The sequence below is a fragment of the Mycteria americana genome, chromosome 5 (genome assembly GCF_035582795.1).
Source record: "Mycteria americana isolate JAX WOST 10 ecotype Jacksonville Zoo and Gardens chromosome 5, USCA_MyAme_1.0, whole genome shotgun sequence".
In the NCBI taxonomy this organism is placed as follows: Eukaryota; Metazoa; Chordata; class Aves; order Ciconiiformes; family Ciconiidae; genus Mycteria; species Mycteria americana.
In genome coordinates this window covers 70,169,498-70,187,070 of record NC_134369.1, presented here as the reverse complement: position 1 = coordinate 70,187,070, position 17,573 = coordinate 70,169,498, and the positions used below count along the sequence as shown (strand labels likewise).

Below are 17,573 nucleotides of genomic sequence, written 5' to 3'. Positions count from 1 at the left end.
GGCACCGAGGTGAGGGGAAAGGGGCTCTTTGATTGACCATTTATTAGGATGGAGCCGGAGGATGAGACAGATGGCTGGGGTTTGTTGGCAGGGAACTCCGCTCCTGTTTGTTTAATTAGTCACCAGACATACTGAAAGCTAAAGCGTGTTACATGCAAACTCGTAAGCGGGGTGAGATGGACCACTTGCGCTTGACGTATAGGAGCTGCTGGAAGCGACTTGGTGATCCGCATCTCGTGGTCCTGCTGCGGGATCCGTGCTCCTGCAGACGGGACTGGGTGTTCCCGGTGGCTTCGGGCAGCCTTTATCTCCCCGCTACTTTTTTTTCCCCCAGATGGGATAGATTCAGCCATGTGCGTTGCTTTTCAAGCCGAAGGGCGCGCGAACCCGGAGTTTTCCTTTCTCCAGAGCACGCAGCCACTTTTGGGGAGTGGATTCACCCACGGAGGGGTTCAGCCCCTGGTTTGCTTCCATCCCATCACGTCTCCCTCCCTCAGCATCTCCTGGCACCTGAGCACCTCTTACTCACCTCTGAGCTTCCCTGTGCGCAAAGCAACGGGGACTGGGAAACGCTGCACCGGTACCAGCGTCACTTGTTCCTCGAAGCACAAGCCGTGCACGGATCAGACACCTGAGATTCTTTTGCTGCGCCCACAAAGAAACCCACTTTACGCCTTTATTTACGCTTTCAAAAGTGTTAGATTCGGCTCGATATTTGCTGTCTTCTTGCAAACGCTTGTGTTTGGGGCTTCCCCCCCCCCCCCATTTCCCTTCTTGGATATACCTGTATCACTCATCCCTTGACTATCAGGGAAATAAAATCTGCAGGGGAACGCGGAGAGCCTGAAATATAAATTTTGCCCTGGGGTTAAACCCTCTGTCAGGGTTAAACCCTCTGTCAGGGTTAAACTCTTTGTCAGGGTTAAATCCATCCATCCGTCCGCACTGACTGCCCGCCAAAACCCCGGCGGAGCACCGGGGGAGCACGCCGACATGCAAAATACCAAAAAAATAACATGAAAATAATTTAAAAAAAATAAAAAATGCCCTTTCTTACCTGCCATTACCCCGCAGTCCACTAGATGGTGGTTTCCTCCAGCGGGAAATCCGCAGCTGGGGCGGGGAATGGCGGGGGGGCCCGGGGCAGGGAATTCGGGGTGCGGGCTGGGGAGGAGCGCCCTGGGAGCGGGGGAGCACCCCGAATTCCCGGGGGGGGGGGGTTGCACGGCAGCGCAGGGAGTTTGCAACCCAGGGGCGCGCGGGGACGCGGGGGGGGGGGGGGGGGAACACCCCCCCCTCCGCGTCCCCGCGCGCCCCGCCCCGCCCCGCCCCGCATGACGTCACCGCTATGCAAATGAGCGGCATGTGGGGAGCGGGGGCTCGGCGCGCGGCTGGGCTCAGTCTCGCGCCGCCGAGCCGCCGCCGCTCGCGCCCCGCGCGCCCCCCCCCCTCCCCTTTCCCTTCCCTTCCCCCGCCATGGCACGGCCCCCCCCGGCGCCGCGCCGGCCCCCCCCGCTCCCCGGGGCCGGGATGAGTCAGGTGAGTGCTTTACCGCGGAGGGGGGTAACTTTTTTTCGGGGGGGGGGGGGCAAGGGAAGGGAAGCGAAGCGAAGCTGCCCCCCCTTCCCCCCCTTTAGCTTTGCTGCAGTGGGGGGACACCCCCCCCCCCCGGATGCTGGATGCATTTGGGGGGTTGCTTATTCCACCCCCCCCCCCCATGCGGTTCTGTATGCATGGGGGGGTTCCTTATCTTGCTTATCTCGGGGTGCTGGATGCACTGCGGGGGTTGCTTATTCTCCCCCCTGGGGGTGCTGGATGCATGGGGGGGTTGCTTATCGCGGGGTGCTGGATGCATTGCAGGGGTTGCTTATTCCCCCCCCCCCCTCCCCGGGGGTGCTGGGTGCATTGAGGGGGGCTTCCCCCCATGCCTGCCTGCCGTGGGAGGGGAGTTCCCTCCCTCCCCTGGGCTGCTGGATGCTTTGGGGGGGGGTTGCTTATTCCCCCCCACATTGGGGTGCTGGGTGCATGGGGGAGTCGCTTATCCCCCCCCTCCCCCCGAGGGTGCTGGGTGCGCTGCATGGGGGTTGCTTACATCCCCCGCTCCCCCGTGCTGCTGGGTGCGCTGGGAGGGTGCTGGGGGGTGCTGGGTGCGCTGGGAGGGTGCTCCCACCCCATGCTGGGTGCAGTGGGAGGGGGTGCTTCCCCACCTCCCCAAACCGAGCTGGGGGGGGGGGGGGGGCTGCTCCCAGCGTGGAGGGTGTCGGAGATCTGCTGCTTTGAGGAGGAGGAGGAGGGGGAGGAAGACAGCGGGGCTGCGGTGCCCGGGCCGCTGCGTGCCAGGGACGAGGGCGAGCCTTCCTCCTCCTCCTCCTCCTGACGCCCCCTCTCTCTTCCAGGTGTGAGGCCCCCGGCGCCCCCCGCCGCGCCCCGCCGGGAGGAGGCAGCCGCCCCCGCCGCCCCCCGCCCGCCGCCGCCGCCTCGCTGGGGCAGCCCTGCGCGGGGGTTTGCCTTTTTTTGGCTTTTTTTTTTTGGTGGTTTTTTTTTTGGCCGCCCCCCCCATCCCCCTTCCCTCCCTCCCGTGTCGCCGGCAGGGAATCCAGCACTGCACCGAAGCCAGAAGAGAGGGAGCAAACCCCAACCCAGGCCGAAAGCTGCGTCCAAACCAAAACCCACCCTTTTTATCGCAAAGGAGATTTTTTTTTCCTTTTTTTTTTTTTTTAATTTTTATTATTATTATTTTTTAATCCTGACCCAAGACGTAGGGGAGGAAGCGGAGTCGGGGCGGGGAGGCTTTCCCGGTTATTTATTTTCTCCCCCCGCAGAGGTGTCTTCTCCGGCCGCCGGCTCACCATGATGTTTCGAGACCAGGTCGGCGTGTTGGCCGGTTGGTTCAAGGGCTGGAACGAGTGCGAGCAGACTGTTGCGCTGCTCTCGCTGCTGAAACGCGTCAGCCGGACCCAAGCTCGCTTCCTCCAGCTCTGCCTGGAGCACTCCCTGGCAGACTGCACCGAGCTCCACATCCTCGAAGGGGAGGCCAACAACCCCGGTGAGTGGGTTTTTGTGTTTTTGGTTTTTTTTTTTGCTGCAACCCTTCTTGAATGATGCTCTAATGCAGGCAAAATTTAAAAAAAAACAACAAAAAAACAACAAAAACCACCCAAGAAACGAGGGAGGTCGGGGAGCCAGGGCTCCCCAGTGTGATTGCATTAACAGCTTCTCTTCTTACGTTTTATTTTTCAAATGGGTGATGGCTTATTTCGGTTTGATTTTTCACAGCAAACTACTCCGGTCTATGGCGTGGTGTAACTACGGTAGCATGAATGATTGGTGGGTTTTTTTTTTCCTCTCTTCCCCCCCCTCCCCTTTCCTCCTTCCATGCAGTTTCCTGTGAAATAAGTAAGTCAGGTCACGTAGAGTCTGGATTTTCTCGGCTTCTTTTGGACAACGTGGCTCGCTTTGCTTTCTGCAACATGCAGAAGCAGCCCATCACTACCTTAGACGAACTGTTATTTTCTAAAGGTCTGGGCAGCTGGGTTATCCTAATTTTTTTTTTTTTTTCTTTTAATGTGGCAATTCCTATTTCATCATTCAGATCCTGTTTGGATGCATTTTTTCCTGCGGCTCTGAATACCCTCTTGTGTCTCAGCAGAGCTCTGAGAAAATATGAGTAGGCTGTTTATGTTACTGAATGTACAGGGTGCGTTACAGAAAATGTGCATGGCTACGAAAGTATTATTTTGATTTTATTTATGCACCGTTACAAGTTACTCAACTCTGCAGAAGTAAATGGAGTTAGAGCAGTACGAACATGGCATATGCGGTGTGCGAATTGCGCTGTGCGTTAACGTATTTATTTATGGGCGTGCGTGCATTACAAACATGTATGTTCCTAAGCGTGTATGTGCAGATATACGCAGGGATGCGAGTCGCTTTAAGCAGAGTTTCTGAAATACAGAGTACGAGCAGGGAGGGCAAAAATCTCTCTTTAACTTGCATAGTTCTCTTTCCCCAACCCCTTCAAAAAAACCAACAAAAACCCAAAAAGCAAAGCAAAAAGCCCCCCCCCCGGTGCAAAGCATCCCTTTTGTTTCAAATCCCGGGGGGGGGGGGCCCAGGAGCTCTTGCTTTTCGGGCTGTGCACGTCGAAGCGGTGCCGGAGCGCGGCCGGGTGCATTTCGCGATAGGTGGAAATCTTGCGGGCTGGCGGCGGCCGGATCCCGAACAGAGCCCCCAGTGTTGATGGGGTGGGAGGAATGCAGGGTCCTTCTCCAGCTGTTCCCTATTAGAGCACCGAGCCGGCAGGATTTGGCAGCTGCCTGTGCTGCCATTTGATGACAAGGTCCAGCGCAACACCGTCTTCGACCGAGGACGGATTTAAGTCCTTCTGCAGGAAACCGAGCCCGGGGCTGCTCCGGCGCGAAGGGATCGGGGCTGGTGATGGGGGGAGCAAGGCTGGAATTGGCCGTTCCCATATATAGCTCGCAGGAATGAGAGGGAGGAATGCTGCCGAGTGCGTCTGGGCGCAATACTGCTGGTTTTATAAACAGCTGAAGGGCCCAACCTCATCCATTTGGGTGGGGAGGCCCCGGGGGGGCAGGGAGGGAGCGTGCTCTCTAAACTCAGCTGCTCCGGGATAAATGTGCGGCCTCCCGTGCCGGCCTTAGCACGGGCTTGCTGCGATTCCCGCTGCAAGTCGGCGTGAGCAATATATTTTTAATTGTTTATCAGCATCGCCATTTTTCATTCAAGTTGTGTTTTTGGCGGTAGCCGTGTCCCCTACGTTGGTCGGGTCATTAGAGGGGGGTGATTTATGATTTACCTCCTGACTGCAGAAAAGGTGAATTATGGGGGCAAACAGTGTTTTGAAGTCGTCCCAGATACAAAGTCACGTATGGCCGTCTGCGTGGTGGCATTTGCTCCGTGTAAGCCAGGGTGGAAACCAGGGTTGGGCCCTTCCCACCTCCGCTCGTGCGAGCAATCCCTGCTTGCCCCTGTAATCCCATTGACCTTGCTTGGCGCGAGGATTTCTGCTGCGAGCGAAGCTTGGCATCCAGCCTCCTGCCTGTCCCTTAGTGTGTTTAGGGAGCTGCCTGCGCTTTCCCTGACGTTTCTTCCAAAAATGAGCTGTTCCTCCAGGGCATTTGTAACTCCGACAGCAAAACCTGGATCCGTTGAGTTCCTCTTTCTCACCAAACACCCCTCCGTACGGCTTCCCCATGGGATGGACGTACCTGTGCATCCTGCAGAGCAGGGCACGCGCTTTTCCAAGCCACGCAATCCTGTTGCAGTAGAAGGAAGGGTAACCGAGGTTTGCAACCAAGAGCTGTTGGGAAATTGCTTTTAGTTTCCAGTGTTAATGCCCTCTTCTTCGTAAAACCACCTGTATTTTTTTAAATCGCTCCTATCCAGCACCCGTTTCGCAGTCTGACGTTTGTCGCTTGCCTGGCAATGGAATCACACCGAGTTCTTCTGAAAAGTAGTGTCGTCATTTAACCTCGTGTTACTCTCTACTGTTTGAATCCTGTTGTTTGCTTAACTAATTTGGGCTCAATTCCCTCCCAAGCTGGGGCTGAGGTGGCTCCTGGTATATTTTCCTGGTGTTTGCTGACATGGAAATGGTGGCTCCCTGCTTGTAGGTGCCCCACCAGCGTCCTTGTTGATGTTGGGGATGTGACAACGGTGGTGTGCAAGGGACTGTGGGGTGATGGGGCTGCACAGCCTAAATGGGACCTAAATGCTGGCTGTAAGATGTGGTGTGGTCACCTTCAATGAAGCGTGGGTGAAATCCTCCGTCTGGCAAGGGGTGTCACCATGAGTTAAGCAATGCTGGTCTGAATGCAATGTGCTGGTCTGATGTGCCGGAGCAAGCGTCCGAATTGACTTAAATGGTGGGTCCTCTTGAGAAGCGAGTTGCGTTGTATGTGCAGGACCTGTTTCTTGCCCCAACCCTGTTGGGAAGGTGGAAAAACTTGAATGTTACCCCTAGTTCACGGCCATTAGAAAGAGGTGGCAGTCCTGCTGTGTTCCTTGATGGATGGGCACCATCCTTGGCAATATCATCACCAACAACTGAGATCAGGAGGGGGCCCAAAGGGAGACTGGAGCCTGAAGTCCTCACTGGCTGGTGGATCTGGGCTCATGAGCCTTTGGGTGTGTGGACCAGGCATGGAGGAAAACTCCTCTCAGCAAAGGTGTCCAGGTTGTTTCTTGCTTGGTAGACTCCAAATGAGAGGTCTGCTGTATGGCAGATGAGATGGGAAAACCTCAAGGAGGAAAAATAACTCTTTTTCACTAGTTAATTGACACAGAGCAGCAAGTATATTTATTTTGAAGGAGTTCTATCTTCTTTTTTTCCAAGTGTAAGGCTATTTTTGATAATGACAGCCAAGCCCTCCTCGTTAGGACTGCAAACCTGATGTGGCTCTGCTGCGTACAGCCATGTAGGACCCTCAGAACGGCCTGAGCAGCCTCCTGCTTCTGTGGCTCTTTGGGTACCTGCTCGAGCGTGGAGGGGTGGATATAACCGCGTTGCCCACCTCGGATGAGACGTCTTGCAGAAAGCTATACTGGTGTCTTGGAGCGCACCGGAGATGTGACTACGCGTGGTGCAGGGACTGCGCAGATGGCTGCAAGACCACCTGCAATCTGTAGCGTGTTTAAAGGTATTGCTTGATTATAAAGGTAAAACAGAAGTGAGAAGCAAATGGGGAAGGAAATCTATATGTTCCTTCATTAGGTGAAGCGTACAGCGTGTGGTTATCCTATGTGGTGGCTATGAGTAGCCACACAGAGCTTTAATGGTTTAACTGGTGAAGAATGTGGGTTGCTGCTAATTCAGTTTGAGCGCGAATGGCTTAGCCTGCCGTGCATGGAGAAGAATATGGAAACCATATTATCCGTGCACAGAAATAGAAGTTGCAGGTATTACATAGCGCTATTTAAAAGCCTGCTATAACTTCCTTCCTTCCTTCCAGCCTGGCCTCGCTGGGCGGCTTCGGTCCCAGCTGCTCGGAGCCGTCAGGACGCGGCGACCTCCTCCGAGCCTCCGGTAAAGGTCAGGCAGGAGCGTAATGTGCGCCATGGTGGGAGCGGGACCCGTGCGGCTCCTGCGCCCGCCGGCTGGGGCTGAGGCACCGAGGGGTGCCGGGTATAGCCGCTCTGCGGGGTACAGACCCGCTGAGGAGACGGGGGCTACTGTATCCACAAAACCTGCTCCGTAGGCTTTTGACATTGAGCGCAGGATGTGTTTCTGCTCCCACCTGCTCAGGCATCCCCTCTCTGACGGCTGGAGGCGTGACTGGGATTTTCTTGGGACTTCCAGAGTAGTCCCACGTCCCATCCCACCAGCCCCAGCTTCGGATCTGCCGTGGCTTCCTCGCTCCTGCAGAGTTTGCAGGTCGACGGAGGTGGCCGAAGGCTCCTGTGGGTCCTCCAGGCATCCGAACACCCATCTGCACTGATGGTAGCAGAGCGACAGCTTTAAGCTCTTGGTTTTGAAGGACAACAAGCTTTCTTTGCCCTGTGCACAGGACATTAACTACTTCACACGTTAAGGCCAAAATCTTTATTTCATTTCGGCAGGCTGTCAAGTATCACAATGAGAGCATCAGAATGACCTAGATTTCTTGTCCTGGGAAGGACTGGCCGGAGGAAGAGACGAGGGTTGCAGGCAGCGCTAATGTCTTTAATTAGACCAAATGATGCAGCTGGAAAAAATGGCCAAGCGTGAAGGTGCACCAGCTCAAAGGAGGGCTTGTGTGGTTGTGGTGGGGTTTTTTTTTTTTCCCTCAACTGTACCAGCTGCTCTATTAAAAGGTATTACGTGTTCCTGCAGACCTTGCCTCTTGTATCCTTAGGTCCTTGTGGCTCCAGCCCTACGACTGTTGCTGCCAGCCCGGCTGCAGACAGTCTCCCAGCTCATCGGGAAGCTGCTACCCCTCCGCTGTGCGAATTTTGCAGTTTGCCCCCAGTGACCCCCACTGATGGAAAACCATCCCAGGGCCCAGTTTGAAGATGGATCTCAATGTTTTTTAAATTTTTCTTGCCTTACCGTTGCATTGCAATGCTGAGCTCTAGTTTAAGTGCCCTTGGGCTGTGCGAGAGCATCGCTGGGCTGTCCTGCGGGGAGGACCGGAGGGTCTGAGCAGGCATCCTGGGAGGAGGACATGGCAAGGAGCTAAGCCCCATGCTCGGTGGGAGCGATAGGAAGTTTTAAGTGCAACACCGGACATTGGCATCGTGTGCTCCCTCTGCTCCCTTGTCTCGGCCCGGAGGGGGGTGTGAGCAACCCTGCCGGCTCTGCTCATTAAAAATCATGAGCTGGGACTCTTAAACGGAGAGATTTGCTGAGAAGTTGGACGCTGGCTTCTTTTAATCTGCATGCTGTTGCTTGAGCTGCTGCCATGCGTCTTGCCCGGGTTTTGTTTGCAAACTATCTGCTGGGTTTTTTGGAGAATAGCAAGAGGAGGGGAATAAAGGTACAGAGGAACGTTAGCCAGGGGATTTGAGCAAGGTTACGCGCCCAATATTCTCTTGCAATTCAAAGATTTTTATTTTTAAAGATGCTTTTCGGAGTAGCTGTGGGAAGCACCGCAGGCCAGCGTTTGGCTCACGCCAGCCCTGGCCGGAGGCAGGGCTGTGAAGAAGGCTCTCCTGCGCTCTTCCTCTCGCCCCGTCGATGGGACCTAGAGGAGACGCCTCTGGGCTTGCGCTTAACTCTTCTCTATTTTCTCCTGTTTGCTTAAAAACACCTTCCGTCGCGGTTCCTGGGAGATGTCCCTTGCGGTCAGAGGAGGAGGGAGAAGCTCCCTGTGGCTCGCTCCCGCAGCACCGGCCGTACCGCTGGCGAGGGCTCCTCCGCGGGGCAGAGCTGACGAGGGCTGGGCCCTTTGGGTGGCAGATTGCCTCTTCCCATGGGGCAGAGCTTGCCGGGGCAAACTTCTTTTTTTGGGGTAGCAATGCTTAAAATGGGGCGGGGAGAAAAAAGTTAACTAATGAGAACGGTGTGGTTTGCCACCCTGAGCATCACGCTGGTGCAGGCGGGTCTGCCCTCAGCGGGCTGCTCTTCCCCATAGAGACTTTTCCATACTTTCCAGCATCCTTTTACCATTTTGTGGTATAATGCGTGCCTCGGGGAGGGGCCTGATGTCGGGGTTAATTCCCCCAGCGAGGGCAGTTGGGAGAAATCCCGCTGTTGACGTGCATGTAAAAGATGCGGAGAAGCATTTCCTGCGTTATCGCGTGAACCTGAGCTGGAGTTCTCTGCCTGGACCAGCTTGTCGTCCCTTGATTTCTATCCAGATGCTACCCTTCCGTGCAGATATCTCGTGTTTACGCTTGGAAAAGTAGACGAGATTAAGTTTTGCCCCGCAACAGCGGGAGCGGGGAGGCTGCACGTGAAGGGGAGGAACCGCACGGGGCATCACTGATGGCGTATGGCAGTCTTCAACCCGTCAGGATGCGGATTGATGGGAGAGGTCAGGGATAGCTTTAGATCAGGAGCCGAATAAGAACCAACTGTAGAGCCATCAATTAAAATAATCTAGTTTGCAAATACACTTATCTTCAAATGAGATTAAATGGATGAATGGGGAAAGCGTTCTGCTTGTAGCCCGGGCCGTTGCCAGTGGATGATCGTCTGTGCAGTTGCATCCTTTGGCGTGTTAGACCTCAGCATCTGAACTAAGCTGTGTCTCCGTCTCGCCACTTATATTTTACACATTTGCATTTGGGCCGGTTGCTTTTAAAACGGTTGATGCTCCGCTCAGCCAAAGTTTCCTGCAAAGTTTCCCCTGAAGCAGTTGGTGAAGGTTTCTGTGGACCAGGGGCATGACAGTGCAAATTCCCATCTTCCTACAATTTCTCAAACTTTGGCCTTTCTCTTTCTCATCTTCCATCAAAAACCACCTTTATTTAATTTGTGGCCCTTGAAGGCAATTTTTTACCAAGCTGGGAGTTATGTTTGCAATCAGCGTGAGTAACTGAAATAGTAATTAGTGTGAACGCTTGCTTTATTTTAAGATGCATTCGTCAGTGCTTTAGCTCTCCAGCTTCGTGCTTGTGTCTAATGTTACCGCAGATAACTGTTTGGAGAAAGGGCACCCCTTGCGCTACCGCTGCATCCAAACCCCGGGGGTCAGAGCCCACAGCTCCTCGGGGTTGGATTCATCGGAGGGTGGAGAAGCTGGTGTACTGCAGCGGCTGCTGGGCTGTGTTTTGGGGTTCCCACCTGATCGCCCCAGTTTTCTCCCCGCTTCTCGCATGGTGCCAAGCGAGTGCAGGAGCCCACGGCGAAGCACAGGTGTTTGAAGCCCTTTCTGTCTGCAGAAACTCGGGAGTGGGGCTTGGCACCAAGGGTCGCAGCCGGGATGAACCCTTACATGAACCGTGTGTGCGTGCATATACACCTCTGAGTGTGCGTGGGCCTTTTGTATTTTCTTTCTATTTTCACTGAATAAACAAGATCATTACTGTTTTTACTAACTCTTGGTTATGCAAGAGCTGCTAAGGGATCTAAGAGATGCTAAGAGAGGCTGCAGGCCCTGATGCAGGGGATGCACGGGCTTGCGTGCTCACCCTTTTTCTCTTAAAAAATGATGTGTTTATCTTTGCAGTGCTCTGGTCCTAAGAAGGAGACCCAGAGATTTGCAGAGGTCACCACTGAGTGTGAGTTTGGCAACGGCAAACAGCCAAGCCGGTGGCTTTCCATCTTGGCCTCAGTAATTACAAATAAAGTTGAGGTTGGAGCGAGCGGATCCGTTCCCGACTTTCCGCCTGCGTGCCGCTTCCTCTTCCGCAGCAGATGCGTTAAGTGGAAGGGCAGGATCTCATCAAAACAAGGTTGGGATTGTTTCTCTGTTGGAGAACGTGATGCTGGCTTTTTTTTTTTTTTTTTTTTTTTTGGAAGGGGTTTTACAGGCAGAGGGAATTGCGTTTCTGGGGTGGGGGGATTGCGAGCTGGGTTTCCTCTCCCAGAGCAGAGGGCTTGGGACGGTCTCGCCCATCGCATGATGGCCGTGCAATTTGGTCTGCTCTGATTCTGGGTAGCGAGCAGAAAACGAGCCCCGTCGGGGTGGGGGGGACCAGCTCTGGAGACAGAAACCCCGTTTGCTTTGTACCTGGCAGGAGTTAGCTGTGTGAGGCGGGTGCATGGGCTTTTACCAGCCTTTCCACGCAGGAGGCAAATGCATCCGTCTAAGGCGCGAGCAGATGTGATGGAAAGATTTATCAACGCAGACTCGCCCATCCCGTGCCTGGTTCACGGCTTGCCGTTTTATTTGTGTGTTCGCGTGCGGTGACTCCGTGGCGTGGTAGGGTTGTATCAAAGGTTTTGGTGAGGGTGTCTGAATTGGAGCGTGTTTTTTCTGATCGGGCTCTGCGCTTGCAGAGCTGTGCGTGGGCGTGTGGTGCAGCACCTCGTCCAAGGCTTCCCGGGCTCGGGGCTCCTGTCTGGCGTAAGCGAAGGCTCCACTTGCTCAACTGATGAGATCTGTGGACTTCTGATCTCTGAGTTGAAGCCGGGGTGATAACCGTGTGTTTTACTACTATTAATTCTGGCTGCTGCCCTTTGCAGCCGTTTCTGGGCATTTGCAGTGCTTGAGCTGTAGTGCAAAAACCTTCTTGTAGTATATAAACATAATCCACGGGGCAGAAAAAGCCTTGCTACCGCGCTTGAACAAACTCATGGTCCTTTTGTATTGTGAACCTGGGACTTCCCGTTACGGAAGGTAGGGATGGATGATGCTGACGGCCCTGTTGCACCAAGGGCTGAGCCAGCTTCTGCCGCAATCCCTGCAAGCCTTCCCTGACATTTGCAGGAGCTGGACGTGGCCCAGCGTGTTGAGCTATCGTGCCTGAAGATGTTATTTTACTTAAAGTACCGTTAATATTGTGAGTGTCATCTGCAGGATTCAGCAGCTTTGCTCCGCTCTTTGCTCTCGAGCGAGGCAGCCCTGGAGTAGAAGCACAGGACGCTTTAAAAAGCTTCTTTGCTGTTACTGATCCTCACAAGTAATTTGTTCCAGATTTCTCTTTTTTTTTTTTTTTTTTTTTAAATTATTTCAGACAAACCTGCCTTACTTTTAACCAGTGAGTTCTCCTGATCCTTGCCTATGCCGTTGCCTGGTGGGGTATGGGCACGTGCTGTGTTTGGAGTTTTAATTGTTGTTACAAGAAGTGATTGAGTGGGTGGATAAAATGGGGTTTGACCAGGTTTTAGCTTGAAACGTTTTAAAACTCACTTTCCAAGCCACTGCGTTTTTTCTTGTTTCTGTGTTTTCAAAGAAGAAAAAACCCTGAACACCACAGATCGGTGGTTCTTCTCCTTGGGTTTTTATTATTGTCCCCTTCTCTCTGTCCCTCATCTGCAACGGGAAGTGAAGGAGGAGGAAAATCGGGAGAGAAATGTGGAGGAGAAAAACCACAACTTTTGTTGTGGAGAAACTTGGCTGATCTGACTTTTGCAAGCAGAACATAGTGTTTCTGCAGCAGCTGTGGTCTACGTTCATGCATTTCCCTGGTTTTCATAGTTTTCCTGTTGGGATATTCCCCTTGTTTCTCATGCAGCAGACATCAGCGTGGTTTTTCTACCTTTTTTTTTTCTGTCTGTTCTCCAGTGTGCTCAAATTGCCCATGGGGTCAGCTTGGTTCTGGGTAGTTTTTTTTTTTTTAAAAAATCTTATAGTTCCAAAGAAGTGGATTATTAAAAAAAAACAAAAAAACAAAAAACAAAAAAACAAACCCAAAAAAACAAAGTCCCCAGGCTGTTTCCCTCCAGATAATGTGAATGTAGATGAAATGTTGAGTTATAACTACCTGAGTGACCTTTTAAGATAAGAATTGTTATTGACTTGCAGTATTATGTTAAACTGATAAGAATTCTTTTTAAAAGAAGGGGGGGGGGGGGGAACCCAACAAACCCTCCAGTAACCATAACAACTTGCTCGGCCGTGCATCACGGGCAGCTCCGTCCTGACGCTGGTGCGGGGGGCTCGAGGGCAGCCCCGCGGGGATCCCATCCCACAGCCCCTCGGGGGGACCTGGGAAACCTCCCCGGAGCTTCAGGTTGGGGCTGTGAGGGATGCCCGAGGTCACTTTGGCTGCTCCTGTTGCTGTCAGCCCCCGAATTTTCATTACCTGTAGGGAATTTTAGCTGGGGAGTTGTGCTGGGGCTCGGTTCTGGGCTGGTGAGTCCGGTGCTGCGGGTTTGTGCTGCTGTGTTCAGTTTTGGGCCCCCCACTACAAGAGGGATATTGAGGTACTGGAGCGCGTACAGAGAAGGGCAACGAAGCTGGTGAAGGGTCTGGAGCAGAAGTCTTATGAGGAGCGGCTGAGGGAGCTGGGACTGTTCAGCCTGGAGAAAAGGAGGCTGAGGGGAGACCTCATCGCTCTCTACAACTGCCTGAAAGGAGGCTGTCGAGAGGTGGGGTCGGTCTCTTCTCCCAGGTAACAAGTGATAGGACAAGAGGAAATGGCCTCAAGTTGCGCCAGGGGAGGTTTAGACTGGATATGAGGAAATTTTACTTCACCGAGAGGGTTATCAAGCATTGGAACAGGCTGCCCAGGGAAGTGGTTGAGTCGCCATCCCTGGAGGTATTTAAAGGACGTTTGGATGAGGTGCTTAGGGACATGGTGTAGTGGTGGTTTTTGGCAGTGTTAGGTTTATGGTTGGACTCGATGATCTTAAAGGTCTTTTCCAACCTATATGATTCTGTGATTCTGTGATTCTGTTTGGGTGTGGTGGGAGGGATGGGTGCGAGGGGAAGAAGGTGCTGGGAGCAGGAAGGATGCTTTTGGAAACCAAAGGGAGATGCTTTTAATGGTCCTCGCTTAAGAAATGAGCAGCCGGGCAAGGAAGGCTCTACCTTGCCGTTCCTGTGCCAGCAGGCACAGCGCAGCCCCGGGAGCCCCGTCGGGAGCTGGGTCCCCTCTCTGCACCCCAGCAGAGGTGCCGGCTCCTGGTTTGGGTTACAATGACGGAGTTAGGAGCCTGATTAAAGCCTTTACGTACGTAAAGCCTTCCTGCGCCCAGCTGAGCCCTGCTTGGTATGTTTGCACGTGCTGCTCCTGGGGATGCTGTCAATTTAAAGCAGAATTCACACTTTTGCCATGGACTTGGTTACCTTCTGTTAGCAGGGGTTACCACTGAGATTGTTAAAGCTAAAGAAAACCAACCGTGAGCGATTGATTTTTTTTTTTTTTTTTTCCCCCTTACCACCTGCTTTTCTTCTTCTTCCCCCATCCCTTTGCACCTGTATTACCTGCGTGTCGCGGGTTCCCACGTTTCGTGGAAAGCGCGTGTCCGTGCTCGTGGCTCGCGGGCAGGGGTGAGCCAAAAGGTGAACAAGCAAGAAGCAGCAGCTTGGGAGACACAGAGACCCAGGAGGTCTAAAAGGAGAGGGGATAGGCCTGATAAAATAAAAAAAAAAAATACTGTAAGTGTCTTAGAACTAGGTCTAGGAAAAAAGAAAAACCAACCCATTTGAATTCAGACCAGCAGAAGAGGGAAAGGTGTGCAACGCAGTGTGTCTGTTCAGGAAATCAATTACTTAAACCTGCTCGGTTAAAAGAGTGATCGCGGCAGCATGAATTCTTTTAACGATAGCTCTCAGCGCTGTGTAAAGGTGTCTTCTCGGGCTGCACTCGCTAACCTTTCATCACATTATTCTGAAGCAGTCAGTTGGATGCTGAACGCTTTTTGTAGCCGATGTCAAATCTCGGTCAGCTGGAGAGCCTTTATAAATAAAGGTGTCTGCCTGTATTCAGGCATACGTGGATAATAGCTGCTGTAATTCAGCTGTCCAGCTCGGCTACCCGGCTTTTATAAATGACTGATCAGAGATTCCACTGAGAATGGGTATTTAAAGGGATGGAGCTGCTAAAAGTGGTCTCTGTACCGATAAGTATAGCGAGTCTCTATCCCCGGGACAGGTGGCCGGCGTTGCCCTCCTTCCACTGATGTCCTGGGTTTATATTTCACACAAAGCAAATGTTGCAGTAATAAAACTTTTGTGTTGCGGTTAGATTGCAGGGCTCGGCGTTAATTTTTTGCAAGCTGCACTCGAATCTTTCAGTTTGTCATCTTTTTTTTTTTTCCTTCCCTTTTATTTTTTTATGGGAGCGGGTAAACACTCGGCGATCTCTCTGGACAAGCCACAGCAGCTGGAGGATACTGGTTTCTCTATGGAGTGGAGGAATTTCATCAGAGGAGCTATTGTTCGACTGTGTTCTCAGCATTTTGGCAACTGTTCTTTAGATTAACCCTACAGAAAGGGGAGGTTGCTCTTTGCCGCGCCTGAAATAATTGCAAAAATGTGGGCAGATGCTTTTGCGTTGTTAGAAGTCGATACTGGTTGGTAGCGGGGAAGCATGGTGTGGGATTAAGGAACGAAGAAGCCCAAGTTCTTTAAATCCCTTCTAAAGCCAAACTGGATGTTAGCATTGATGTTCAGTTGTTTTCTGTTTTTTAAAATAGAAGTGGTTCACTTTTTCTCGCCCTACCCTGAGCGGTCGATAATCTCGGTGTGTAATACCCGGGGGTCCTGCCACACGAGGGGCACGGAGCCCGGCCGTCGCTGAGGCTTCGGGCTTGCCCATGCCTTGCCCTGACACCCCGCAGACCCCCGAGACCCCACTCCTTGCTGGCGTAACGCCCCTGATTTCGGCACATTCACTCCCGCCCTGGACTCGATGCTGTTTGCACGTCTCTGAAATCAGCCTTTTGGTGGGCGCCCGGTTCTTGGCTGCACAGCTCGCTTGCGAGGTGGCAGCTTGCGGGGAGCGTTGCCTGTCCCCTTGCAGCCGGTGGCCTGGGTCGGGTGGCTCCGTCCCTGTCCCAGGCCACTTCTGCACCCTCCCTCGGAGAGGGAAGATGCTGAGAGCTGCCGCGGTTTCTTGCTGCGGAGGCTCCTTGGGCCGTTGCTCCTCTCCCGGAGGGCTGCGGTGGGATGCGGCTGGCACACCCAGCCCATGTCCCTGATGAATTAATACGGAATACTCACTTGCTGGATAATCCATTTTCCTGGGCGCAGGCTCTTGTGCTTGAAAAGGAGGAGGAGGATTCGGTACGAGAGCAAGCATCCCACGTATGGCTTAGAGACGGCAGGTGGGGAGGGAAGCCCTCCTTCAGCTCTGAAGTGTTACCTGTGTGCAGGGCCCTTTTAACATGTATTTCTCCGTGCATTTATTTATTCCCATCCTGCAGCTTGAGTCCTGGCAGAGCTGTTTATATCACTGCATATCCACGTTTCACCATTTGCATCCCCTGCAGAAAACATCTCAGCAGAATGTGCCTTCTCTGGAGTGACTTTTGTTTGCTTATTTTTTTAATAATAATAAAACAAAGGTTACTAAAGCTTTTCCCAGGAGACAGTCAGCACTTCTGAGTGAATTCTTGCATTCCCGGGCTCTTGTCCCCGTCCTGCATGGGAAAGCAGGGCTGTCCCTGCACACAGCTCATGCTCACAGGTTCCTTTTTGGTCTCTCCCAGCACCGGCCAGGCTTGGACCCCTGTGCCCGTGCCCCATTGCAGCGTGAGCAAGTCCCACCTTGAGGATGGGAACGGAGAGGGATGTAGTCTGCTGCTCGATGAACCACCCTGCTGAAGTCAGTGATGCTTTTAGCTGGGTTTAATTCCAGCAGGTGAGTCCCGCTCACCAGTGAAACAGATAAAAAATAACTTCTTAGGGATTTGAGTGTAATTATTCTGAATTTATTCGGCTGAATTTGGCCCTCTGACACTGGCGGAAAATGGGAACAACCTCCCTAATCCTGCTAGGGCCACTGGATCTGGCAGCCACCTCCTTGATCTGGAGAAAACACTTGGCGATACCGAATCTCTTTTTCTACGAAGGCAAATCAAGATGTTCTCGAGTTAACAAATAGATGCTGCTGGCAAAAGCTCTTGTGGGGTGGGTGGCTCCGGAGAGGCAGAGCTCCTTGCTGCAAACCTGCCCGGCTGCAAAAGCTTGGCACGTGCACCTTTCTGCCCCGGGCACGCCGCTCGTGGGGCGGTCCAGGCTTGGTAGAAATGGGGACGATGCGCAGATATCGAGCCCTGGACGGGGAGCTGCAGCTGTACCCGTCCTGCGGTCCCGCCGACTGCAGCCTGCGCGCTTGGGCTTTGCTTCCCATCCTCCCTTTGCTGCTGGCGAAAGCCCAGGGTTTTGACCGCGGGTACGTGCTCACGGCTGCGTTAAGAAGGTGCCCGCCTTACCTGGGGGCTTTCCTGAGGCCATCGGTGGTTCGTGATGAATTTTGCTCTTTGCGTTGGTGGGTAGGGAAGTTGGATCGTGAATCTCGTGCTTCAGCTTGTGGTATGAATGGCAGTGTCCGATTTACCAGGGCGATAAAATCTGGTGGTGGATAGCAAAGAACTCGGGTACTGGGTTAGGAGGTGGCTTGCGATAGCCAGACCGGTGTAAATCTGGAGGGGTGAACAGTTCCCAGCACCGAGGGACGATATGAACTCGCTGTGGACCGGCAGTTGCCCGGTAGCCTGGGCTCCTACCTGTTCGTGCAAGTGCAAGGATGCGTTGCCCGTCCGTGACCTGGCATGGTCCCTCGCAGGGGACCCG

At 53.2% G+C, this 17,573-nt stretch overlaps 1 protein-coding gene across 6 annotated transcripts in view; it reads left to right on the top strand.

The window, feature by feature from the left end:
* The first annotated feature begins 1,397 nt into the window (after positions 1-1,397).
* Positions 1,398-17,573, top strand: part of SAMD4A (sterile alpha motif domain containing 4A) — a 106,838-nt gene continuing 90,662 nt past the window's right edge. For 5 of the 6 annotated variants that reach the window (XR_012776036.1, XM_075503914.1, XM_075503912.1 and 2 more), the window contains exons 1-2: positions 1,398-1,539; positions 2,397-3,046. Coding sequence is in view for 5 of the 6 variants with exons in the window: in XM_075503914.1 (XP_075360029.1) it covers positions 2,851-3,046 (196 nt within the window). In the remaining variant the exon portion in view is untranslated. The remainder of the gene's footprint in view (positions 1,540-2,396; positions 3,047-17,573) is intronic. The other variant, XM_075503911.1, reaches the window with a different exon arrangement.